Source organism: Typopeltis vanoorti, chromosome 5, assembly GCF_054136105.1.
Source record: "Typopeltis vanoorti isolate ZY-2024b chromosome 5, IOZ_Tvanoo_1.0, whole genome shotgun sequence".
Classification (NCBI taxonomy): Eukaryota; Metazoa; Arthropoda; class Arachnida; order Uropygi; family Thelyphonidae; genus Typopeltis; species Typopeltis vanoorti.
The window spans coordinates 47,160,567-47,183,649 of record NC_143553.1 but is presented as its reverse complement, the minus strand read 5'-3'; the positions used below and the strand labels follow the sequence as shown (position 1 = coordinate 47,183,649).

Here is a 23,083-nt window from a genome sequence, read left to right as displayed (position 1 = left end):
GAATTATTTGAATATAAATAAAGCAAGCAGACAGAGAGCATGTTAGATATGTATGCTGTGCAAAATAAAAATACAGCGTAATTAATAGTCCATAAGTTTCGCGATGACTCCATGGAGGCACCTTATTATATAAGGTGGCTCCATGGAGTCAAAATAATAATAATAAGATTGCTCTAAACAAGTAATTAGTTTGAAATATAAACAGAAGTTCAGTATAATGTTGAGTTTGAAAGCGTTTTTCTTTGCTCATTCTGTTACTCTCCTGTGTAGCCTAATTTCTAGTTGTTGATGGTCGTGAGCAAAATGAGCAAAGAAAAGTCGTAACGTATTTTTATTAAGATATAATTATAAAAATATAGTATAGTATGTGATAAAGATATAAAAATAGTATAGTGTATTACAGAAATACATGTGCAAGTGCAAAAATATGCAATTATAAAGCAGTGAGCCGAAACTACAAATGCCAAATATTAATAGAATAATACTTACGAGGAATATTCTTTCCAAAAGGATTGAAACATTGTTCAAATGGACGAAAATATTCCAATGGATTTACAGGTTGCTTCAATGAAATTTTGATGAATCAATATTTTTGGAAACTTCGGCCATCTGATGTTGGCTTTACCTCAAAACTTCTTAAAACAGTTCTGATCCTAATAGCGATAGCGCCTTGTCAAGGTAAAGCCCACTCAGCTATTAATTTTATTACATTAACATAAAAACATAAGTCCTTTTATTGCTATTTTAAATTAAATTATTTATTTAGAGTATTCACTGCACTTGCACGATATATAGTAAATCGAATACTGTTGTGCGATACTGATGTCGCGAGAATGTTCACAAACTGTACGATTTGATGTGCTTCCTGTGGTAGATTTTAGTGCTTATAAACAGGTGTTTGTGTTTCTTGTGGACGTGTTATATTTTCTGAATGGGTTTAAAAAATGTACCAAGAATTTTATCCCCTGATTTACTTCATGTTCTGTGTTCAATGGGGCATGGGGATGAAATAGGTAAATTTTCATTATTTAATTTTGTTATCTGTGCTAGAATCATAAACCATAAATCGGGAAAATAGCAATCCTTTGCCCCGTGTTGTATTTGAGAACTGCTTTGGGCGCTGGTAAAGCTTAAAACTTTTTTTGTTGCTTCTTAAAACGTGGATTCCTTTATTGGCACGCTGCGCAGCCTTTATTTATTCTTTTAAATAGGTGGAAAGATAAATGTGTAGAATTCAGTGGAACCAACTGGATTACTATAACGAAAGTCATATAATAATAGTTGTCTTATATAGAAGTTGTACTTTTAATATTGAGTTCTGTAGTCATTTTTTTCCCTTTTTGCTTAAACCACACACACAGCGATATTTTTTCAAATAATTTTTGATCAGTGGTCAGTATAAGCATTGCATTCTCAATTTGTATCAGATTAATAAAATTATACTTGCAGTATAATACATTAAATTACACATAGAATAAAATAAAGCAGTGGTATCAAAAAAGTAAACTATCCGTTTTGGTATTACGCTTTTATTATGGATATACTATATTTCTCAATAAGTTTAGAACAGGGAAATTTCATAAAATATTTTTGTAAAACGTTAAACTCCATCTTTAAACAACAAAAAAAAAATCATAAGTAAGGATCCTTCTAAAAAGCTTTTTATTGTGGGGCCTAAATATATCAGATTACTATCGTTACAGTTTTCTAAGCTATCAGATAAGATTTCGTACATTTTCCCTTCTGTTTTTGTCATAGGCGAGAGAACACTAGTGCATAAACATTGAGAATCCCTTGCAGATTAAATATATTATTGCCAAGGTTTCTTTAGGATGCGGATGTAGTAGAGAGGATTCAGAAGCAAGTGACCAAGATGGTTGGTTTGTAGAGAATAGACTGAAGATTTGTGGGTTACTAAGTTACATATAAGTTACTAAATTGATTTTATAGTGTTGATGCTAAAAATTTTTTTTCCAATGCATGACTGTATGGTAGAGAACAAGGGATTGTTCAGAAGTTGCCGAAGAGTGAAGGATGCTTTGTTTGGAGTGTGATAAATGAGTGGAGTAATTTGCCAGAGGTTGTTAGTGCTTTGTCTGCACTAACATAAGTAATAATAATTAGTTATATAACTTTTTGGAGGTACTCCATTTTGTGGAGAGATAATTGTTGATTTATTAAAACAGTTTCATATGCATGCACATAAAAAGCAAGAGAATAGTCATTAGTAAAAGGACAGTGCTTCATTCTTTGGCACACGATTGTTGTTTCTGTGGCGTTTTCAGTATATTATGGTCACAACAGAAAAGAAAAGCAGTATTAGACAAGTGGTTCCTGCATTTTGTTATTAATATTCAGAAGGATTTATGTATTGAAATTGACTATGGGCAAATAGTAACTAACCACCTTGGCACAGATACATGAATACCCATTTCTACAATTGGTGAAAAGCATTCATATCCTGTGCCAAGGGAGATATTATTATTACGGCCTACTCCAAGGAGTTCATAGACTCATCGAGGGAGGCCCTAACATCATGTCAAGAACAACTATTTGACATTCACACAGTATCTATCATTCGCCATGAACTCATTTACAGTCATGGCACCCACAACGGACTGGCAGCTTATTCCACTCATTCACCACTCTCCAAGTAAAAAAACCCAGCTCTAACACCCTTGCTAATCATACTCTTGCCCAGCTTCCATGTATGGGCCACTAGTCCTCCCACCACCAGTCCTATTCTCAAAAATATCTTCTGAATTAATCTTTCTAGAAACCCTTCAGTAATTTGAATGTCTCAATCATATTGCCCCTTTTCCGCCTATCAACCAATTTCTATGTCAGAGATCCTGATAGCCAAGAGAATTTTCAACTGTAACTGAGTTAGAACTTAATTATTGGATCCTGATTGTGGTAATTGCAGGCTTATCAGTATTACTTTTCATGAAGCAGTTATCTATTTTCTTCATGGGCTATTTCACCTTCATTGCAATTTAAAATGCAGTGGTAATTAATAAGTTGTCTGTCTCAAATCCTAATAGAGCACATGCACAATGTGTCATAATGCTCTACTATATGAGAAAATATTGTAGTTTCACATGGGTTTTCTCATTCTGTACTCAGGTTTACAAATTGTGATTTTAAGACAAGAATATAGTGGAAAAGAGACAAAAATAATATTGCCCGCCACAAAGAAAAAAAACAAATTGTTCTATAATTTCAAGACCAAATAAAACTTAGTTAAATGCTTGCTTTTCAGAGGAATGTTGCCATATGCTTTCGAACTATTTCTTCTGAAAAATTTCTGTTCAGATATCGCTATTCACTGATGTGAAAGCAGATGGCATGTAATTCTGTGAAAGTTGGTGGAGTATTTGCATTTAGGAGTAATCAATCCTTCCCCCCTCCCCAATTAATTCCTGCCATATTCATCTGTGGCTGTGATATAGTATATTCTCTCATTATGTAGTTAAAGTTTAGAAATGGTCTCTTGCAAATTTCATGTTTATGTTATATGTAAATGAACAAAGCTGCCATTTACAGAATGACAAAGACCTGTGATCAGCGCTGGAGTAATATTATATTTGTGTGCAAAACAGTATAGGATCTAGTACTGATAGTATTAAAAGTTGACAAATTGTGTTGTAGTTAGATTATTTTTATTACCTCAAGACCCTATGGAGTCAAAGACTCATCTAGGAGATAGGTTTGCATGATTTTCTCTGTGTATTTTTTATTCATGAGAAGTTCTCTTTTTTTTTTTCCCTCTCAAAATGATATATTTGACTTGTGTGATATAAGGCAAAGTTTATGAAAGTTCAGCATTTATGAGAGATCAAAGCTGTTTGTACATCATATAAATATTAAAATTTATGGTATCATTCATTCAGACTTCACCTTTATGATCAGAGGATTCTGTTTTCAGAGGTTACTATTTGAGGGTCATAGACAAACAATGAATGCTCTTAAATGTTACCAAATTATAATAAGTTAATAAGTTCTCCACAGGTTTCTCTATATAATCAAAAAATATATATATATAATCAATAAGTTAAATGTCACCAGTCTGCATTGAACATGCTTTAAAAAATAAAATAGAGAAGTTAAATGTACTTTGCACCAGATGATTTTAGTGTAATATAAATAGGAATGGGCATTATTAATTATTTTCAACTTAATATTTATTTACAGCTATGTGGGAGTTGCTCTTACAATAACAGTCTCCCAAATTTTTGGCAAGTGAATGTATTTGGGAGACTATTATTGTAAGTCCAACTCCCACATATCTGTAATGTTTTTTTTTTTTTTTTTTTTTTTTTTACAACATTAGAGGGCGCCAAAATAGGACTTTAGATCTTTTGTCCATTACAATTGTATTATTATTATTATTATTATTCAGGCCTCCATGGAGTCAAAAGACTCATCGTGGGAGGTCCTTCCTAAGAACATAAAGTCTGTCAAGACTCATCGAGGGGAGGTTCCCCCTAAGAAACACAAAGTCTATCAACCACTCCTTAAACTCATTGACTGTTCTCGCTCTCACCACTCTATCAGGCAATGCATTCCACGGCTCAACCACCCTCCATGCAAAGAAACCACTCCTCACCCTCTTGCTCACAGTTTCCTTTCGTAACTTCCAGGGATGGAAGTTACGAAATTATTATAGTATTGTATTGTACAATTGTGTCACGTATACTAGCTGTGTTGTGCTCTGATGATGATGCTGATTTGAAATTCAGTGAAATATAAGTAGTTAATAAAACATCTTTTGATAAAATTGTTTGGCGTTGTTAATGCCAGTCCAAGCATGTACCATCTAGAGATAATACTTGTCTGCTATTTCACCTTACCTTAAAAAAAAAAAACTACTGTGTTCCTAAAAGATGTAATATTCAGATTTCCCTCAAGCCATGTCAAAAAAAAAAAAAAAAAAAAAAAAAAAAAAACTTCATTGCCTGAATCATCACCCTGGCAGCTACAAACATCTGCCCCATTTTCAGTGGAGAGCTTATAGAACAACTAAAACATTTCTGCAATTCAGGCATAATTTTAGTGAAGGTAGCAAATTAAATATGAAAAAAGAACTCAAATAGTCAGCCTAGTTGGATGGGTGGTTAGCTTATACACTCTCCAACTAAAACACCGTGGATTTCAATCCCACTGTAAGTGGGATTTTTGTTTATGATTTTGTTAATGAATGTTTATGATGGTCTTTAGGTGGAAGATGAATTTTATTCCCCCCCCCCTCACCTTTTTTTTTTTTTTTAAGGTTACATGATGGTCAGCATTCACATATTGGAATAATTACTTTACTTATAATTAAGAGAATAATATTTGACTTTTCGACCTCTGTATTGAGGTCATCATCAGGAAAACATATGTACGAGGCACAAGCTACCTTAAACAAAAGTAAGATGAATCTAAATGCTTTGTTAATTGAAACTTTAAATCAAAAAAATATTACTAAAGAAAATAAATATAAAATTAAAATTCACAAAATAAAATAAACTTTTCATACATATCAGTATAATAATATACTCATAAAAAAAAAGAAAAAAATGTTTAATATCAGAACTACATTAAACAATTTCTACAGTCCTCTCTTATTAAGATTTTCTTCTGTTTGAGGTTGCTCTGGATGGTATATGGGTTGAAGACTGGTCCTCCAGATCCTTGGAATTATTAATCCATCATTCTTATTTAGATTTAGATGGTGTTTCATGTAGCTTGTGTCTTGTGTATATGTATGTTTTCCTAATGATGACCTCAATACAGAGGTCAAAACGTCAAATATTATTTTCTTAATTATAAGTAAAGTAATTATTCCAACGTGTGTTTTTGTCACTGTAAATTGTTCATTGTCCTATGTGAACTCACCTCCCCACTTACCGGAGGCCCAAAGTGGCTTAAATAAGTTCCATGTTTGGGCTCTAGAACAGAGTTTCCAGACTATGCAATAATAAAAAAAATACAATATATATATATATATAAATTGGTAAAAATGAAAAAATATATTCTTAGTCCACTCACAATGAAAATGTTAGGTTTGCAAGTAACATTTCATTTGTGGGAACCAAAAATTAATAAATAAGCCAGGCTAGTATGGTGAGGAGACATTTGAATAAATTTATATGCAATAAGAAAAAAATTAACAAAATGACAAGTCTTAAAGTATACAGTCTAAAGACAAAAGTATACGACTATTCAAATAATTTTGATAGATCTGAGAGCTCTGTTAGAAATAAAACAGTTGAAGGACTAGAAACTACGTATATATAAGATTAAGAAAACTTACACAGATGGGATCAATGGCAGACTGATATAGTCAATTCTTGTTAGAGACCATACAGACTAAACAGTAGGTTGTTATAGTGATATTTCTTCACACAAAAAACCACAACAGCCAAGTAATACTATTTATTTAAGGCCATATATTTCAGCCTGAATATTACAGCCATAGTGGCGACAATAGTTAATTACAAAGTAGAATGCAAACAATGGATTGATTCGAAAAAGTAAGAGCCACACGATGTTATGCATAAAATAATGCAATGGTATAACTGAGGAAATATTGATAATTCATTAATTATTATTTTTTAAATTATTAATGTATGATTAAAATAAGACTTTCTCTTATCTTAGAGAGGGGCAGTCATTCCGATTTAGGTTCAGATAAGTAAAGCTGCAGTGTTTTTCTTTAAACAAGTATTCAGATTTATACCAACATCAATGAAGTAAGCATGTTTCAGACCATAAGTTGTTGTGGTCTGTATCTATTCTGTGCCAAGCCAGATTTTTCAGATTTACTGTTGCTAATGTAAGACGTGTATTCTTTTTTCTACAGAGTATCCAGTTTGTCTAAAGTATGAACGATGACAATCAAAAGGAACTTGGTAGACTCCAGGGAGAGCTAGAGAAATATGTATCTTTTGAAGATAGAAACCATGCAGATAACTTGTTGATAGGAAGAAAAATAAATTGAGCTTTTTAAGAATTCTGGAAATGGGTTCTGAGATGCCAGAAATGTAAGGAATTGTTATAGTGATGGTTAATTGCAAAGTAGAATATGAACAATGGATCGATTTGAAAAAAAGTAAGAGCCGATAGTTATACATAAAATGTTATACATAAAACCATGCAATGATATAACTGAGGAAATATTGCAATATTGATAATTCATTAATTATTTTAAAAAAAATATTGATGTATGGTTAAAATGAGACTTTCCCATATCTTAAGTAGAGAGGGGCAGTCATTCTGAATTAAGTTCAGTGAATTTTCTTTAGAATAGTCTTCGTCTGCATGTTACAGTAATGTTTAATGTTTGCTGTAAGGAGAATCACAATGAAGATATTAAGAAGGAACTTAACATTGTTAGCATTTGTGAGTGTAAACAACAGTAACTTGAGATGGTGGTCACTTAAGAATGAGAGAGGAAAGATTAGCAAAACATTTATTTGCTGTCAGGATGGCAGGAAAAAAGACCAAAATAAAGGTGCATTCATGTAGTCAATAATGTCTTAGTGGTCAAACAGTAAGATCTGACAATATTAGAGATCTGTCTAATAAATTATTTGGAAGAAAACTGTTGGTATGAGGCCAGTAATAATGTAAACTTAATCATGTAGTACTATCATAGCATCCACACTAGCTCTCCTGTTTTTAACCAAACCTCAAATAACATCTGTGACAACTGCAGTCCATCTTAATTGTCAAAATAGAACTCTATTCATGCCACAAGTGGCATTTCTACAAACTGATATTCCATGTAAGAGAATTTCAAATCTTGACTCTCCTATTTTTTTACCTTCTCTGGTTAGGGTTTCTTTGTCACATTCTGTATAATTCATTGTCTACTACTCCCATAATTCTGAAAGTCAATGATTGCCATTTCACTCTAAGACAGTGGGGACATCTTTCTTGGTGACTTTAATGTCTACAACTCATTCAGTTTCCCATTTCTGTAATTCTACTGACCAAGGGCAGAAGAGATGTTGAGGTATTTGCTGCAAGCAGTGAGCTAATGCAAATTGTCACTCAATCTAGAACATAGGTTCCTAAACTTTTTCGGGCCACTGCCCACTTTGCAAGACATAAATTTTGTAATGCCCCCCCCCCCATTATACACATATACATATATGCTCTATTTTCTCATTGACATAGAAAATTGACATCTATTTCTATCTGACATGGTAAATTTTCAAATGATTAAATAATTGAAATAGAAAATTGATAAAAAAATTTATCGTGTAAGACGGGCATAAAATGAATTAAAATGCAATATTTAAATTTTAAATGATAATCTAATCGCAAAATCACGAAAATAATTAATTTTTAAATATATATTATTAATTTCTTCTATAAAGAGCCACCGACCCCTAGATTGCCTGAATGCCCCCAAATGCTTCTGATCCCACAATAGCCCCCCCCCCCCAGAAGGCTTCAGCGCCCACTGGGGGGTAGTACCGCCTACTTTGGGAACCTATGATCTAGAATATCAAACAATTCTTTCCACTCACTGAATATCCTAAGATTTTCTTATAATCATTTCTCCTTCCGGATATACTGTAGATCTAGGTTGCCTCTTTTTTCAGTAACTCTGATTACAATTATGTGTATGTTTCATCATTCATGTGAAATGCCCTTCCTCAGCCACTCTCTGCCTGTTGTCATTTAGTATTATGACAGTAACAAGTGGGATTACCTGTGGGACTTCTTTCCATGGGTAGACTACTATTTCAATTCTCCATAATCAAACAGTTGCTCTGATTAAATTATCCTTGGAGCAAAAGCAAGCAGGATGTCTCATCTAGTTAGCACCTAATCTTGTTACTGCTTACTCTTGGAGGTCATTCCTAGAAAGAGAGAGAGGGGGGGGGTGTATGTATGTAGGGGATCCCCGTGTGCAAGTTATGTCCAACAATCTTATAAGAGTTACCCATAAAGTTATGTCCAACAATCTTATAAGAGTTACTTTTATTTAATTCACACTTCCCATCCAGTATGCAATCCTCAGTTTATGAAGCAATCCAAGAAGGAAAAAAAACAACATATTGCAAGAGGATTGTTACTTACAGTATGTTGATCGCATGCTGCTTGAGACAAAATTTCCATCTTCATTCTCAGTCCATATTGAAACTTAAGGAATGCATGATGTGTAATAATATATAGCCTCTCCCAAGTCAGCCCTACCTTTCTGTGGTATGGTTTTCACAGATGCACAGATAGATCTCTGGCAAGGCTAGTATTGTCACTCTATGTCATACTTAATTGGGAGAAATGTCAACCAGATATTTGTGATATACATATAATGTGGGCAATGTCCTTGTTGGATATGTCCAACACCTGTAATTATACTACCCTGTAATGTGTTGGCATCACCTCCATTTGAGGATGCAAGAACAAAATGGGTCTGCAGGTTGGGTGCTAGATATTGCACTGAACTGAACCAAATTGAACCTGATGGCAGTATGTTTCATCCAGCTAGCACATAATCCTCTTACTGCTTACCCTTGGAGGTCATTCTGTGTGTGTGTGGGGGGGTATATTAGAGGATACTCTCTGTGTGCAAGTTATGTCCAACAATCCCGTAATCTTTGCTGCTTGTCCTTGCTCTGTAAGTTTTCAACATTACATCAACATCCAACATTGAGTGATAACGTAAATAAATAATTCTCTTGACCTTGTCACAAATTATCCAACTCTTATATTGCATACTTGTCAGGACAAACTCAATAAGTTCCTGAATGTCTATTCTCTATATTTTCAAAGTCCTCACCCTCCCTTCCTTTCACACTTGTTACGATCTTGGTTACCACATCGTTCATATCGGAGATTCTTCTATCATTCATCGTTTCCACCAACTTGCATTAATGGTAGATTGCCTCTTCAGTTGACTCCTTCATGTTTGACTTTTAGCATTATAATTTGTCCAACTTTAGGTTTTAAATGCAGTGATTACACCTTGGTGTAGCAGTTGTAAAAGTGATGTTGTATTTTGGCAACAAGATTAAAATTTTGACATTCTGATAGTCCCACATTAGATTCTCTGGATGTCCTAGTGCATTATCAGTTAGAAGAGGAACTTTGGAACACAGGCAAAGATTTAGAAGCTAAGTAAAGTTCCACTATATGCAGAAAACAATTATGGAACCACTATGTAAAAAGGAAAGCTGCTTTACTCAGACTTCTTTGACTTTCCAGTAAACTGGAAAGTGTTTTCCTGTTCTTCATCTTTTAATGAGCATGGTTAAGTGATATGTACCTAACAAAATTTGTAATTTGGCCACTACCATTTACACTAAACAACAGAATTTGTATAACCTTGGCATAATTTTGCTGGTTACGTTCTGGAAGGCCTTCTCCTCAAAACAAGTTAGTTTCATCCAGCAAAATTATGCTAAAGTTATGCAGAAGATATTCTTCATCCATAATTAACTTTCCTAATTCATCCAGGAAACTTGTTTGCCCAGAAGTTTCATGTTGTGGAGGTTAAAATGTTTTTTTAAGGCTCATCCATGCTGCTGAAAAAGTTTCTTGTGCCACCAAATTTTCTGACGTGTTCCTATATATATACTGTATTTGCCGGCGTATAAGACGCACTTTTTTCTTTGAAAATAGGTCTGAAAAACAGGGTGTGTTTTATATGCCGATACTCAATTTTTTATTACTTTCATTTCTGGAAATTTTCTCTGTTCCGAGTTATGTGATTTCTTTCTTGCTTCCTTGCGGTGCGTGAGAGCATTCCAGTTACGTTAGTTATGTATTCCAGTTATGGATAGATAACATTTGGTCTAGGCGCTCTGGCAGACTGTTGAAGAAGCCTGCCCTGCTAGTATGGGATCAGTTTCGTTCTCACAGAACAGAAGATGTTAAAAATAAACTGAAGGAATTGAGAACTCAGTTAGCTGTAATTCCAGGAGGTCTAACTAGTCAGCTTCAACCTTTAGATGTCTATATTAATAAACCATTTAAGGGATTTATGAAGGAGAAGTGGAACACTGTATCCAGAAGACTGCTGGATGCAGTCTTCAGATTTTGAGGTTACGCCATCAGGAAGAAGAAAGAGGACTCTCATTTCGGAAGTTTGTGAGTGGGTCAAAGCTTCATGGTATGCTGTGAAAACTGAGACAGTGGTTAAATCATTTAAGAAGTGTGGCATTAGTAATGCACTGGATGGTACAGAGGACAATTTGTTGTACGAGGACTCGGATTCTTATTTAGAAGAGGTTTCAAGTGTCTCTTCATTTAGCTCTGGAGATGAATTTCTGGGTTTTGACAAAGAAGATTAAAAGGTGGATACTCTTTCCTAGTTAGATTAGGTATTTGTTGAAAGTAGACCTACTTATTACTTTATATTTGAAATACTATAAATTCATTATAATATTCAGTGATAAAGTTTTTTTACTAAAAAATGTGTACAAAAAAGGGGGTGCATCTTATATGCCGGCAAATACAGTATATATTTTTATTTTGTCTTTTCATGTATAATAAGTGCAGAGTCTGCTGTGTGTGCGTGTGCGTGCCATCCACACATTCAACACCTTTCCCATTTTTTCAATTTTCATGCCACATGTTGCAGAACATACACTGAATAAATAATCCACATATATAGCAATATCTTATTCTACATCCAGGAGAGCCTAAAAAATAAAATTGCTGAATAAAAATTTCCACATCTACTTTAACATCTTGAGCCTCAGTACAAATATTACTGACATGCACTATCATTTACAGGCATCAAAACCAGATCTTTTATTCTTTACTGAATCTCAGCTACATCATTATGTTGGAGATTTAATGGATTTTTTACAACACTCAAAAAGAATTAAAATAGAATTTAATACTTCCTATATTTCGTCCTAGTCACTAGGACATCTACGGGGATTACAAAGACAATTAATGTAACATGCACACAAAAACTTACAATACTAAGCCCAACCACGTGGGTGACAATAAAGTCCTATCTAGGTGGAGCGCCCTCTAAGGGCAGTAGTAGGTGGCCTGGAATGTAAGGTGGGACCTCTGGTGATGACTGTTTCCCAAATCTTCGGAAGCTTAATGCAACCGTATTTGTTAAGATTTGGTTGGTTTCTGAGAGCTGCTGCTGCTTCTAAGAAAAGTCTCACTTTCTTGAATTTGCTGTGGTGGAGCATGGTGGTTTTCTTCCATGATACTCTGTGGGTGGTGTCCAAAACATGGTCAGCCAAGCCTGAATGGCCATAGTTGTGTTTAACGATGTACGACTTGTGTTCCTCCAGGCAGATGGATGCTGATCTGCCTGTCTGTCCAAAGTACGCAAGCTTACAGGAACAGGGTACTTTGTAAACTCCAGGCAGAGAGAGAGGAGGGAGCTGATCTTTTGTAGAACAGATAAGGGTAGCCAGTTTGCGGTAGGGCTTATATGCTGTGTGTAGGTTATACTTTTTTAGTATATTGGCTGTTTTTTCCGAAGTGCCACATGTAGGGTATGGTGATGGCATTTTTAAATTCTTGTTGACGAGAGGGATGGGGAATGGGGGAGGAATTGATTATTTTTTTGATGCTGTGTTCGCTGTAGCCATTGGAGAGGAAAGTTCTGTGTATGTGGTTAAGCTCAGTAGTGAGGGCGGTTCCACTGGAACAAAGATTGTGGGCTCTCTTGGTAAGGGTTTTAATGATGCCATATTGTTGTGAGGGGTGGTGGTGGGAGAGTTTGTGAATGTATCTGCCTGTGTGTGTGTGGGTTTTCTGTATACAGTGAAGGCAAGTGTATCATTAGGCAGGCGCGTGACTAAGGTGTCTAGGAAGGGTAAACAATTGTTCTTTTCTTTTTCCATAGTAAACTGGATTCTTGGATGTAGGCTATTGAGATGACCGAGGAAGGAGTCTAACGTGTCTGGGCCATGAGGCCAAATAGAGAACACATCATCTACATATCTTAGCCAGATAGAAGGTTTGAGTGGGGCTGAGTCTATGGCTCGTTTTTCGAAATCTTCCATATAGAAATTGGCGAGGGGGGAGCCCATGTCGGTTCCCTCTATCTGCTTGTAGATTCTGTTATTCCAAGCGAAATACCCAGAGTTGATGGGGAAGGAAAAGAGATCTAAGATGTCAGAGGGAAAAACGTTTTCTAAGAGAGATAAAGTGTCAGTTAAGGGAATATTGGTAAACAAGGAGGAGATATCAAAGCTTACTAATATGTCTGTATTATTCAAGGTTAAATTTTCTGTGAGGCCTTTAGTGGGTCGAGTTTTTTATATAGGAAGCTGAATTTCCGGTGAGGGGGAACAGAGTTGGCCAGCTGTTTAGACAGTCTGTAACAAGGTGCATTGGTGGCATCTATTATAGGCCTGAGTGGGGAATTAGGTTTGTGGATTTTTGGTAAACCGTATATTTGGGGGGGACGGGAGCGGAAAGGTTTAAGTTTTTTTGTGACGTCGGGGGGCCAGGAGGTTACTTTTTTAAGTAAGATTTTTAATTTCTTAACTTGCGTTTTTGGGTCGTGTTCTAGCGGGATGTCCAACCTTGAATAATACAGACATATTAGTAAGCTTTGATATCTCCTCCTTGTTTACCAATATTCCTTTAACTGACACTTTATCTCTCTTAGAAAACGTTTTTCCCTCTGACATCTTAGATCTCTTTTCCTTTGCCATCAACTCTGGGTATTTCGCTTGGAATAACAAAATCTACAAGCAGATAGAGAGAACCGCCATGGGCTCCCCCTCTCCCCCCCCCCTTGCCAATTTCTATATGGAAGATTTCAAAAAACGAGCCATAGACTCAGTCCCACTCAAACCTTCTATCTGGCTAAGATATGTAGATGATGTGTTCTCTATTTGGCCTCATGGCCCAGACATGTTAGACTCCTTCCTCGGTCATCTCAATAGCCTACATCCAAGAATCCAGTTTACTATGGAAAAGGAAAAGAACAATTGTTTACCCTTCCTAGACACCTTAGTCACGCACCTGCCTAATGATACACTTGCCTTCACTGTATACAGAAAACCCACACACACAGGCAGATACATTCACAAACTCTCCCACCACCACCCCTCACAACAATATGGCATCATTAAAACCCTTACCAAGAGAGCCCACAATCTTTGTTCCAGTGGAACCGCCCTCACTACTGAGCTTAACCACATACACAGAACTTTCCTCTCCAATGGCTACAGCGAACACAGCATCAAAAAAATAATCAATTCCTCCCCCATTCCCCGTCCCTCTCGTCAACAAGAATTTAAAAATGCCATCACCATACCCTACATGTGGCACTTCGGAAAAAACAGCCAATATACTAAAAAAGTATAACCTACACACAGCATATAAGCCCTACCGCAAACTGGCTACCCTTATCCGTTCTACGAAAGATCAGCTCCCTCCTCTCTCTCTGCCTGGAGTTTACAAAGTACCCTGTTCCTGTAAGCTTGCGTACTTTGGACAGACAGGCAGATCAGCATCCATCCGCCTGGAGGAACACAAGTCGTACATCGTTAAACACAACTATGGCCATTCAGGCTTGGCTGACCATGTTTTGGACACCACCCACAGAGTATCATGGAAGAAAACCACCATGCTCCACCACAGCAAATTCAAGAAAGTGAGACTTTTCTTAGAAGCAGCAGCAGCTCTCAGAAACCAACCAAATCTTAACAAACACGGTTGCATTAAGCTTCCGAAGATTTGGGAAACAGTTATCACCAGAGGTCCCACCTTACATTCCAGGCCACCTACTACTGCCCTTAGAGGGCGCTCCACCTAGATAGGACTTTATTGCATCTAGGTGGAGTGGTTGGGTGGGTGGTTGGGCTTAGTATTGTAAGTTTTTGTGTGCATGTTACATTAATTGTCTTTTGTAATCCCCGTAGATGTCCTAGTGACTAGGACAAAATATAGGAAGTATTAAATTCTATTTTAATTCTTTTTGAGTGTTGTAAAAAATCCATTAAACCTCCAACATAATGTCCTCACAGCACTTAAGCCTCTACACAAGAACAGCTACATCATGCTTGTTATCATCCATAAGAAGGCTGGAACATGTGCTTTTATCAGGTCTGACATTCCATCCATAAAAGTCACTAAACCTTGAATCCTCTCTATACAATCTGATTTGGCTCAAGATTTCCTTGCTTCACTTTGCCTTTATTTGCTGCCTTCACCACTCTCTTAATTCTAATAACCACTCTGATTTCTTTGATTATTTATATCTGAAGGTTGATTTTATATGATCTACCCAAACAGTAAAATCATCTTCCTTGAAAATTTTAATATGCATAGTTCAAACCAGCTCCCCTAACACAAATTTTTTATCTGCCTGCCAGAATATCAGATAATACTCATAATTCTTCCAACATTCTGGACCATTTCTTAATCAGCTATCTCTCTCTGTCTCCAAATATGCAGGGTATTAGTTATCCTGTTGGTAATTTTGACCAAAATTTCATCCGTTTCATTTTCTACAGATTGACATTCTTCTAGCCAATCTTGGCTTGTATCTTATGTCACTACAACATTTGTTATTGGAATGACCACTGTCTATGCTTCTTTTCCATTGTCTGATTGCTGTTTCAGTATGGGATATTCCTCCAAATCTGTTTTGACAAAACAACTGAAATAACTCTTGCTGGAGCAAGGGCCTTCACTCTCCATTCCACCTAACCCCTGTGCCAGCACTGTTTCCTCAAAGCAGTGTAAAATAAAGTTCAATGACTCAAGTCAAACCCCTAGCCTCTCGCATAGTGTGCACTGCATCCTGTAAAAATAAAATAAAAATTCATCAAAAGACTTGATGGTTTTTTTTTTAAAAACCCTCTCCTCCTCAAACAGGAGTTGAGCTTTCCTTGTTTTCACCTCTCACATGCTGATGAATGGTAATATGACTGAAAGATATGAAAGTCCTCTTTACATTAGTTTTTTCCTTCACATGCATAGCATGGCCAAGGCAAATCTCTATACACTATACCACAAACAACTTTGTGGTATAGGGTATAGCTTGCTGCTTCTGATCATTTGTCAGGACATTAGATAAATCCCCAATAATAGTCTTGATGCTTATCAAGTTCCCTTGTTTAAATGATATTCCTCAAATTGTGCTAAAACGTTTGTTCTAGAATTGACTTCCATACTATACTGCCTCTGTTATTCTTACTTAGTATCTGTCAGTAGTATAGAAGCAAACCTTTTTCCAGCCTTTCTCTAAATAAAGGAGGTAAGTCATCCATCAAAATTCTGTCCCATTGCCCCTTACCTCAAACGTAAAAAGTGAAGGTTATTATTGGCCATCTTTGCTATCTGGAGACCCACCAATTTATTAGCAGACAGCAGTATGAATTCTCAATAAGGAGGCCTCCTATTTCTTAGGTATTTGTTCATCTAGCATTGAGACCTTTGTACCATGCTGCTATCTTATTGTCTCCTTCCTGTCCTGTATGACTATTAATTGCCAGCTTCCTCTCTGATCATTGTATGCCATGATGGATAGTTTCCTCTCACGAGATTTTTCTGTTGGTGCTGTGATACTCCCAAGCTACTTGTGCTTTCACCCACACTCTTCCATGTATATCATGACCTTCTTTTACTAACCTCAAATCCTGTCCAGGGTTTTTGCATGTGACAGTACACTCTATGCCTTCATCTTTTTCAAGAAAAAAGCATTGCAGTGTTCAAATGAATCAAGCTTTTAGATCTTCAGTAATTAATGCCTTAAAAACTGAAGTTCTCATCACTGTTGTATAGGGTGAAGGTAATCTTGTGAATTTCAGTAGTATCAAAACATAAGCCTGTTTTATTTCTCAGAAGAAAGATCTTGCATCATTCCTTCTTGCATTCAAATATACTGATCTTCAGTTGAGATCAGTTTTTCCTTTCTTAGGTTGACACATCTGCCCTTTCCTGCCACTTTATAAATCTCAAATCTTCCACCCATAGAATACTGTTTTCACATTTGGTGTGCATCCAAACTATCCTGAGATTCATTGATTCTTAGGAAGGTTTTGATTTTCCTCATAGATGCTCTGTTTTTGCATTGTCTTTTTTTATGATATTTTCATTTGCATTGCTCTGCCAACTGATCATCACCACCATTCTACCACTGTCCTTGGATCATATAAGAACATGAATAACTGCTGATCAGAAGTTTGAATTTCTATTAGAAATCAATGTGTTTTTGCAGATGTGAAGAAGGAAATTAGCATCACTGAGGCTACAGCTGAGGCCACATTATTATTACTAGAGACATCCAGGTGACAAACTCATCAAGAGAGGCCATATATCACCCATGGTAGCTATCATACATTTTCTTGAATTTATTTGCACTGTCTGTACTTACCACCTCCAAAGGCAGATCATTCCAGTCATGCACTGCTCTATGAGAGAAAAATCTAGCTCTCACTCATTTCTAGACTACATTCTTAACTTTCATGAATGTCTTCTTTCAGAAGTTTGTGCATCTATCATATTAGCCCTCTTTCTCCTGTTTGTTATATATGCAATCTATCCATAAATTCACAGTCTGTCCTCATAATCTATGTTTCATAGATGCCCATTAACATTCTCCTTTGCACCTTTCCACTGTATCTACATCATCTCTGGGAACCAGATCTGCTCACAGTAGTTATAAGTGAGGTTATCAAAGCTTTGTAAAGAGACAAAATGATGACCTTATCCCTTACATCTCAGTGTTCATTTAGCATTACAGCTATCCTCTGAGTTGTATTTGCAATCTTTGCTATATGGCCCCTGAAGTACAACTTCCTGTCTACTAAACTCCAAGATCCCTGTCCTGATCAGTGTTATTTAGTATAATCCTGCCAACAGAATATTTCATTGGGCATCACACCAAAGCACATAATTTTACATTTACTAACATTGAACTGATAGTTATTCATATACCCCCAATTCCAATCCTCTCTTCTAATCATTCTGCAAGTGCTTCATGTCAGTCGCATTCCTGATTACCTTGCCTATGTTTGCATCACCAGCAGACTCCTCTCAAATCCTACCCATTGTCATTAATGAAAAGAATGAATAACAATAGACCAAGAATTGATCCATGGGATACATCTTAAATCTTGCAGATTCCCTGTATACCACTTTATTATCTATGCTGATAGTTTATATCCTAATCGGATATCCTCAACTTATGCAAATCTTCCATGCTGTATTCTGTCAAAGACCTTAGCAGAGTCCAAAAGTGTCATAGCGTGTTATTTTCCCTTTATGAGCATTACTCAAACATGACTTTCCTTAGTAAATCTTGTTCCTTGCAAATAATAGAATTTCTGTCTACTCATTGCAGTATTCGAGCTCTTATAAACTTTTCCAAAATTGTTACCACCTCTCCCAGAAATACCAATAGGTCTGAGTTAGATGCATCAGTCTTTGCACCTCCCTCTGCAGTGGGAATATCTAAATTATTTCCACCTCTGTAAAATCTTCCCTGTACTACACTGTCATTATACAGATAAGCCAAAAGCATGGCTAGTTCAGTTAAACACACTTTTAGCCTCCCTTCTGATATCTCATCAGACTCTATAGCCAAATCCTTATTCAGTTTATGCAGTAGATCTTGTACCTCCTCCTTATACACCTGAATGTCTTCATTCAGTCTAGCTAGCATTGTGTTCCATGTTACACCAGGTTGATAGCTCATAGCAAAATGAACACACAGAACAATCTTCTGCATTTGCCATCAGCATTTAGTACACTTATTCTTTCACATTCATTCATTCATTCTTTTATTTATAGTATACAATGCAATTGTTTTGGCTTGTCTTTAGTTTGCAGAGCGAGTTTCTTTTCATTGTCAGATTTTAAAGTGAATCTAAAGTTTAGCTTTCTGTTTGCTCTCCTCAGAATATAATGTATTTCTCTTTATTTAGATTGAACTTGATTTGGTTATTCATTTTAAGGTAATTTAGAAATAGATTGGATATGCTCTGTGTATTAATGTGCCTACCACACATGAAAAGCGGTAAATCAATAGTACATTAATACTGTCAGTGAACTAAAGATTTTTTTTGTTTGTATTTTTATTTACTTTTTACATAATCGGGAACCTCTCTCTTAAATCAACCATGGAACTTTTTTTTTTCATGCCTCCAAGTAGGGCAGTGACTCATGACGATGCAAGTATTATTTAAAATTGTGCTCAAAAAAAAAAAAAAAAAAAAAAAACCTGCATTTGTTTAAATGTGACAACTAGCAATCCTTGTTATATGTGGAATGCTACATAATTAGTTAATATGTAATGAATTTCCTGTAATTACAGAATAATGAGCTGCTCAATTCCTAAGTAGTATTGCCTGTTTTTTTTTTAGTAGCTTCTCTTGATAGTATTTGAAAAATTCCTTGGGGGGGGGTTCAGTTAATTATTTTGTTCTGTGTTAATTTTATTTTTTGCCTTTGTTTTAATTGCTCCAATTTTTTTCCTGCATAAAAGTAGCTGTCCTGTCTCTGTATAGTTATCTCTTAATTTATATTATAATATTTCTGAGTTTCATTTTCATATTTCTGTTTTTGACTTCCTTTATTTCAGGGCTGCATGGTTCCGGATACCGAAACAGATTTTTTTTTTTTCAAGTTCTAAAATCCGGAGACTCAAAATGAATCTTTGATTTCAGATTTTTTGAACTTTTTTTTTTTTCATATGCTTCTTTTCATATTTTCTTCATCATTCCTTCATGTTTCATTATTTCTTCTGTTATGTTGTCCCTTTCATTACAAAAGCTTGGTGGTAGTAGTAGTAGGCTGTGTGTGTGTGTGTGTATTTCTAAGTTAACTTTCATAAGTACTGCTTTATGGTCACTTTAATTTCTTGGGTGATGCTTCTTGCATTATTGAATTTCTGTATTCCTCTGACCTTTCTGAATTATATATGCAGTCTATTTGAGTTCATACCTTCCCCACCAAGTAACTGCATGATTCTGGAGTTATCTGTAAGGCCAGATCCTAACAAACGTCCTCCAATTCCCTTATGGCTCTTTTATTGGTGATGGAACTTCAGTATGACTTACACCTAGTTGTGCTTTTAGCCTCTTCATCAACTTTATTTTATTTGCTCCACAGAGAAAGATGTCAAGATTATTGGGGGGGGGGAATGAAATAAACTTTTTTTTGTTTCCCTTTCCCTCTCTGCCTCTGTTAGATGCATAAATATTGATTAGTATTATTTATTCTCATTCATTATTGCAATTAACCGTCTTCTCTATCACGTTGAAAGTTTTTAAAAATTACTAAAATGTGATAAATGGCTATAATTCTTATATAGCATAATTGTTCCAGCACGATCTCTCGGTTGACCCAGGACACTTAATACTGAAAACCTTTTTTAATGTTGTTTTATTTTTACTGAATTTGAATAATGCTTCTCTTGTAGTAGAGTAGTTTGTCCGAAATTCGAGAATTGTTTTTATGTGTATTTTACCCACGAAAGATTATACCCATCTTACATTATTAGTGTAGGTGAGTTAAAGATTAGATATTCGGTTTTTAGAAACCTTGTTCTAGAGACCAAACATGAAACTTTTTCAAGTCATTTAAGGCATCCATTGTTGAGTTTCATGAGGCTTATTATTATTATTACGGCAACTCCAGGGAGTCCTTAGACTCATCGAGGGAGGCCCCAAATCATGTTCATCACTACTATTCCACATTCATACAATATCTGTCATACCTTGCCTTAAACTCATTCACTGTCACAGCATCCACCACAGACTCTGGCAACCCATTCCACTCATTCACCACTCTAAAAGTAAAGAACCCAGCTCTAACACCTTTACTAACCACATTTTTGCCCAGTTTCTATGGATGTCCCCTAATCCTCCCACAACCAGCCCTGTTCTCAAAAATATCTTCTGAATTAATTTTATAGAAACCCTTCAGTAATTTGAATGTCTCAATCATATCTCCCCTCCTCCGCCTATCAACCAATTTTTGCAACCCACAAATTCTCAACCTGTTCTCATAAGGTTCATTCCACAGACCTGATATCATCTTGGTCACTCGCCTCTGGATCATTTCAACCTTCTCCCCATCAAGAAGAAACCTAGGTGACCAAATCTGGGCACAGTAGTCGAGATGAGGTCTTATCAAGGCTTGATACAGAGGAACAATAATCTGCTTGTCAACGTATTCTTCAGCAACCAAGTGATTTGATGAGCTGATTTTTCCACTTTTGCAATGTGCCCCTAAACTTCAACTCCTTATCCACAACACTCCTAAATCTCGTGGCTCATCAATTTCCTGGAGTACAGTTCCACCAATGTAGTAAACTGCTGCTAATCTTTTCACCCCAAAATGTATAACCTTACATTTTGCCACATTACATTGACATCCATTCTCCTTAGCCCAGACCTCCAATCTATCCAAATCATCCTGCAAAATTTTGACATCATCTGCATTCACTATTGCCCTACCCAACTTTGCATCACCCGCAAACAAATGAACTGTTCCTCTGAGATCCTTTCCAATATCATTAATGAACAAATTAAACAGCAGTGGTCCAAGAACAGATCCTTGTGGCACACCACTAGTCACAGGCCGTCTTGTGGACTCTACTCCTGAATAAACCACTCTCTGATATCTCTCCATCAACCACTCTCCTATCCATCTCACCAACCCTATATCCATCCCCATATGCTGCAATTTACTGATTAGAATTCCATGTGGTATCCTGTCAAAGGCCTTAGCAAGGTCCAGTAGAATCACTGTAAATGCATTACCCTTATTCAGTTCAGCCATCACTGTGTTATAATACCGTGAGCAAGTTACTGAGGCATGACCTACCCTTCACAAAACCATGCTGTCCCCGATACAGTATCCCATTTTCATCTATCCAATCTTGTATTTTCCTCTTGACTATTTTCTCCAAGACCTTGATAATGATTCCTGTTATGCTGATTGGCCAGTAAATTTCCACAGCAGCCTTGGAACCACCTTTATGCAGCGGAACTATTTCCCCCTCTTTCCACCCCCCTTGGGAACTGACCCACACCCGAGGCTCAAATTAAACAAAATGGTCAAGGGCACTGACAATTCTTTAGCCACTTCACGTACGACACGAGCTGGTATACCATCCAATCTCACAGATGTATTGACATTGAGGTTCTGTAATAGACTATTTACCTCTACTTCATTCATCACAATTCCAGTATAAGCTGTTGTTTCTTCCATTCCTGCAATGTCACCACCTGGATGATATACTACTCTTGCAAAGTGCTCGCTCAGTAATTCCACTATATCGACTGATTCAGTTACCTCCCTACCCTCAGCATTTTTTAAAATCATTCTGCCATGAACATTTTTTCCTTTTACTCGCAACATATTGAAAAAACTGTTTGGGATTCTCTTTAGCCTGCATGGCCAATTTTCTTTCGTAATCCGCTTTTACTTTTCTTACCACCCTTGTTACCATCCTGGCCTAAGCTTTATACTGTTCCTGCACCTGCTGGTCACCTTTCTCCTTAAATTCCCTCCACAATTGTTTCTTTTTTTGCATCTCAAGCTTAATAGTGTTATCATCCATTTAATCCCTACTTGATTTATTATTCGGACTTTTGGTATACAGTCAACCATTGCCTCCTGCAAACACTTCTTAACCACCTCCCATGCACTATCAACATCCAGTCCTTGCAGTTTTACATGCCATGGCACTGAGCCAAGCACACCCCTAAGCTTGTCATACTTAGCAGCCCGGTAATTCCACATGTCCTGTCTTAATTGTAAATTCCACTCCTTTAGCCACCTCCCAAGTCATGACCTTATGATCACTCTCACCAATTGGTGGCAACATGGTCATGTTTGTTACAGCCATATTCTCAGATGCATTTACTAGGTCAAGCACTCTCTGCCCCCTAGTATTTTCCACTACATGCTGTCGCAGATAGTTGTCCTTTAATAACCGCATAAAATCCAATTCCTTCCTCCCATGTGCCCTCTCCTCTTTCCAGTCAATGTTACCATAATTGAAATCACCCATAATAATTAACCTCCTTCCACTTATTTCTTCTATTTGCCTATGCATACTATTTCCACCATCTATTCCATCACCTGGTCTATAGCAGCACCCAATTGTATATTTTGTTCTGCTAGACTATCT

General features: G+C 36.3%; 1 protein-coding gene across 1 annotated transcript in view; it reads left to right on the top strand.

The window, feature by feature from the left end:
* The first annotated feature begins 495 nt into the window (after window positions 1-495).
* The window catches only part of LOC150106359 (fucose mutarotase-like), a 177,135-nt gene continuing 154,547 nt past the window's right edge, over window positions 496-23,083 (top strand). The window contains exon 1 of the mRNA XM_090392402.1: window positions 496-678. Within this exon, the coding sequence (XP_090248528.1) occupies window positions 579-678 (100 nt within the window). The 5' untranslated portion in view covers window positions 496-578. The remainder of the gene's footprint in view (window positions 679-23,083) is intronic.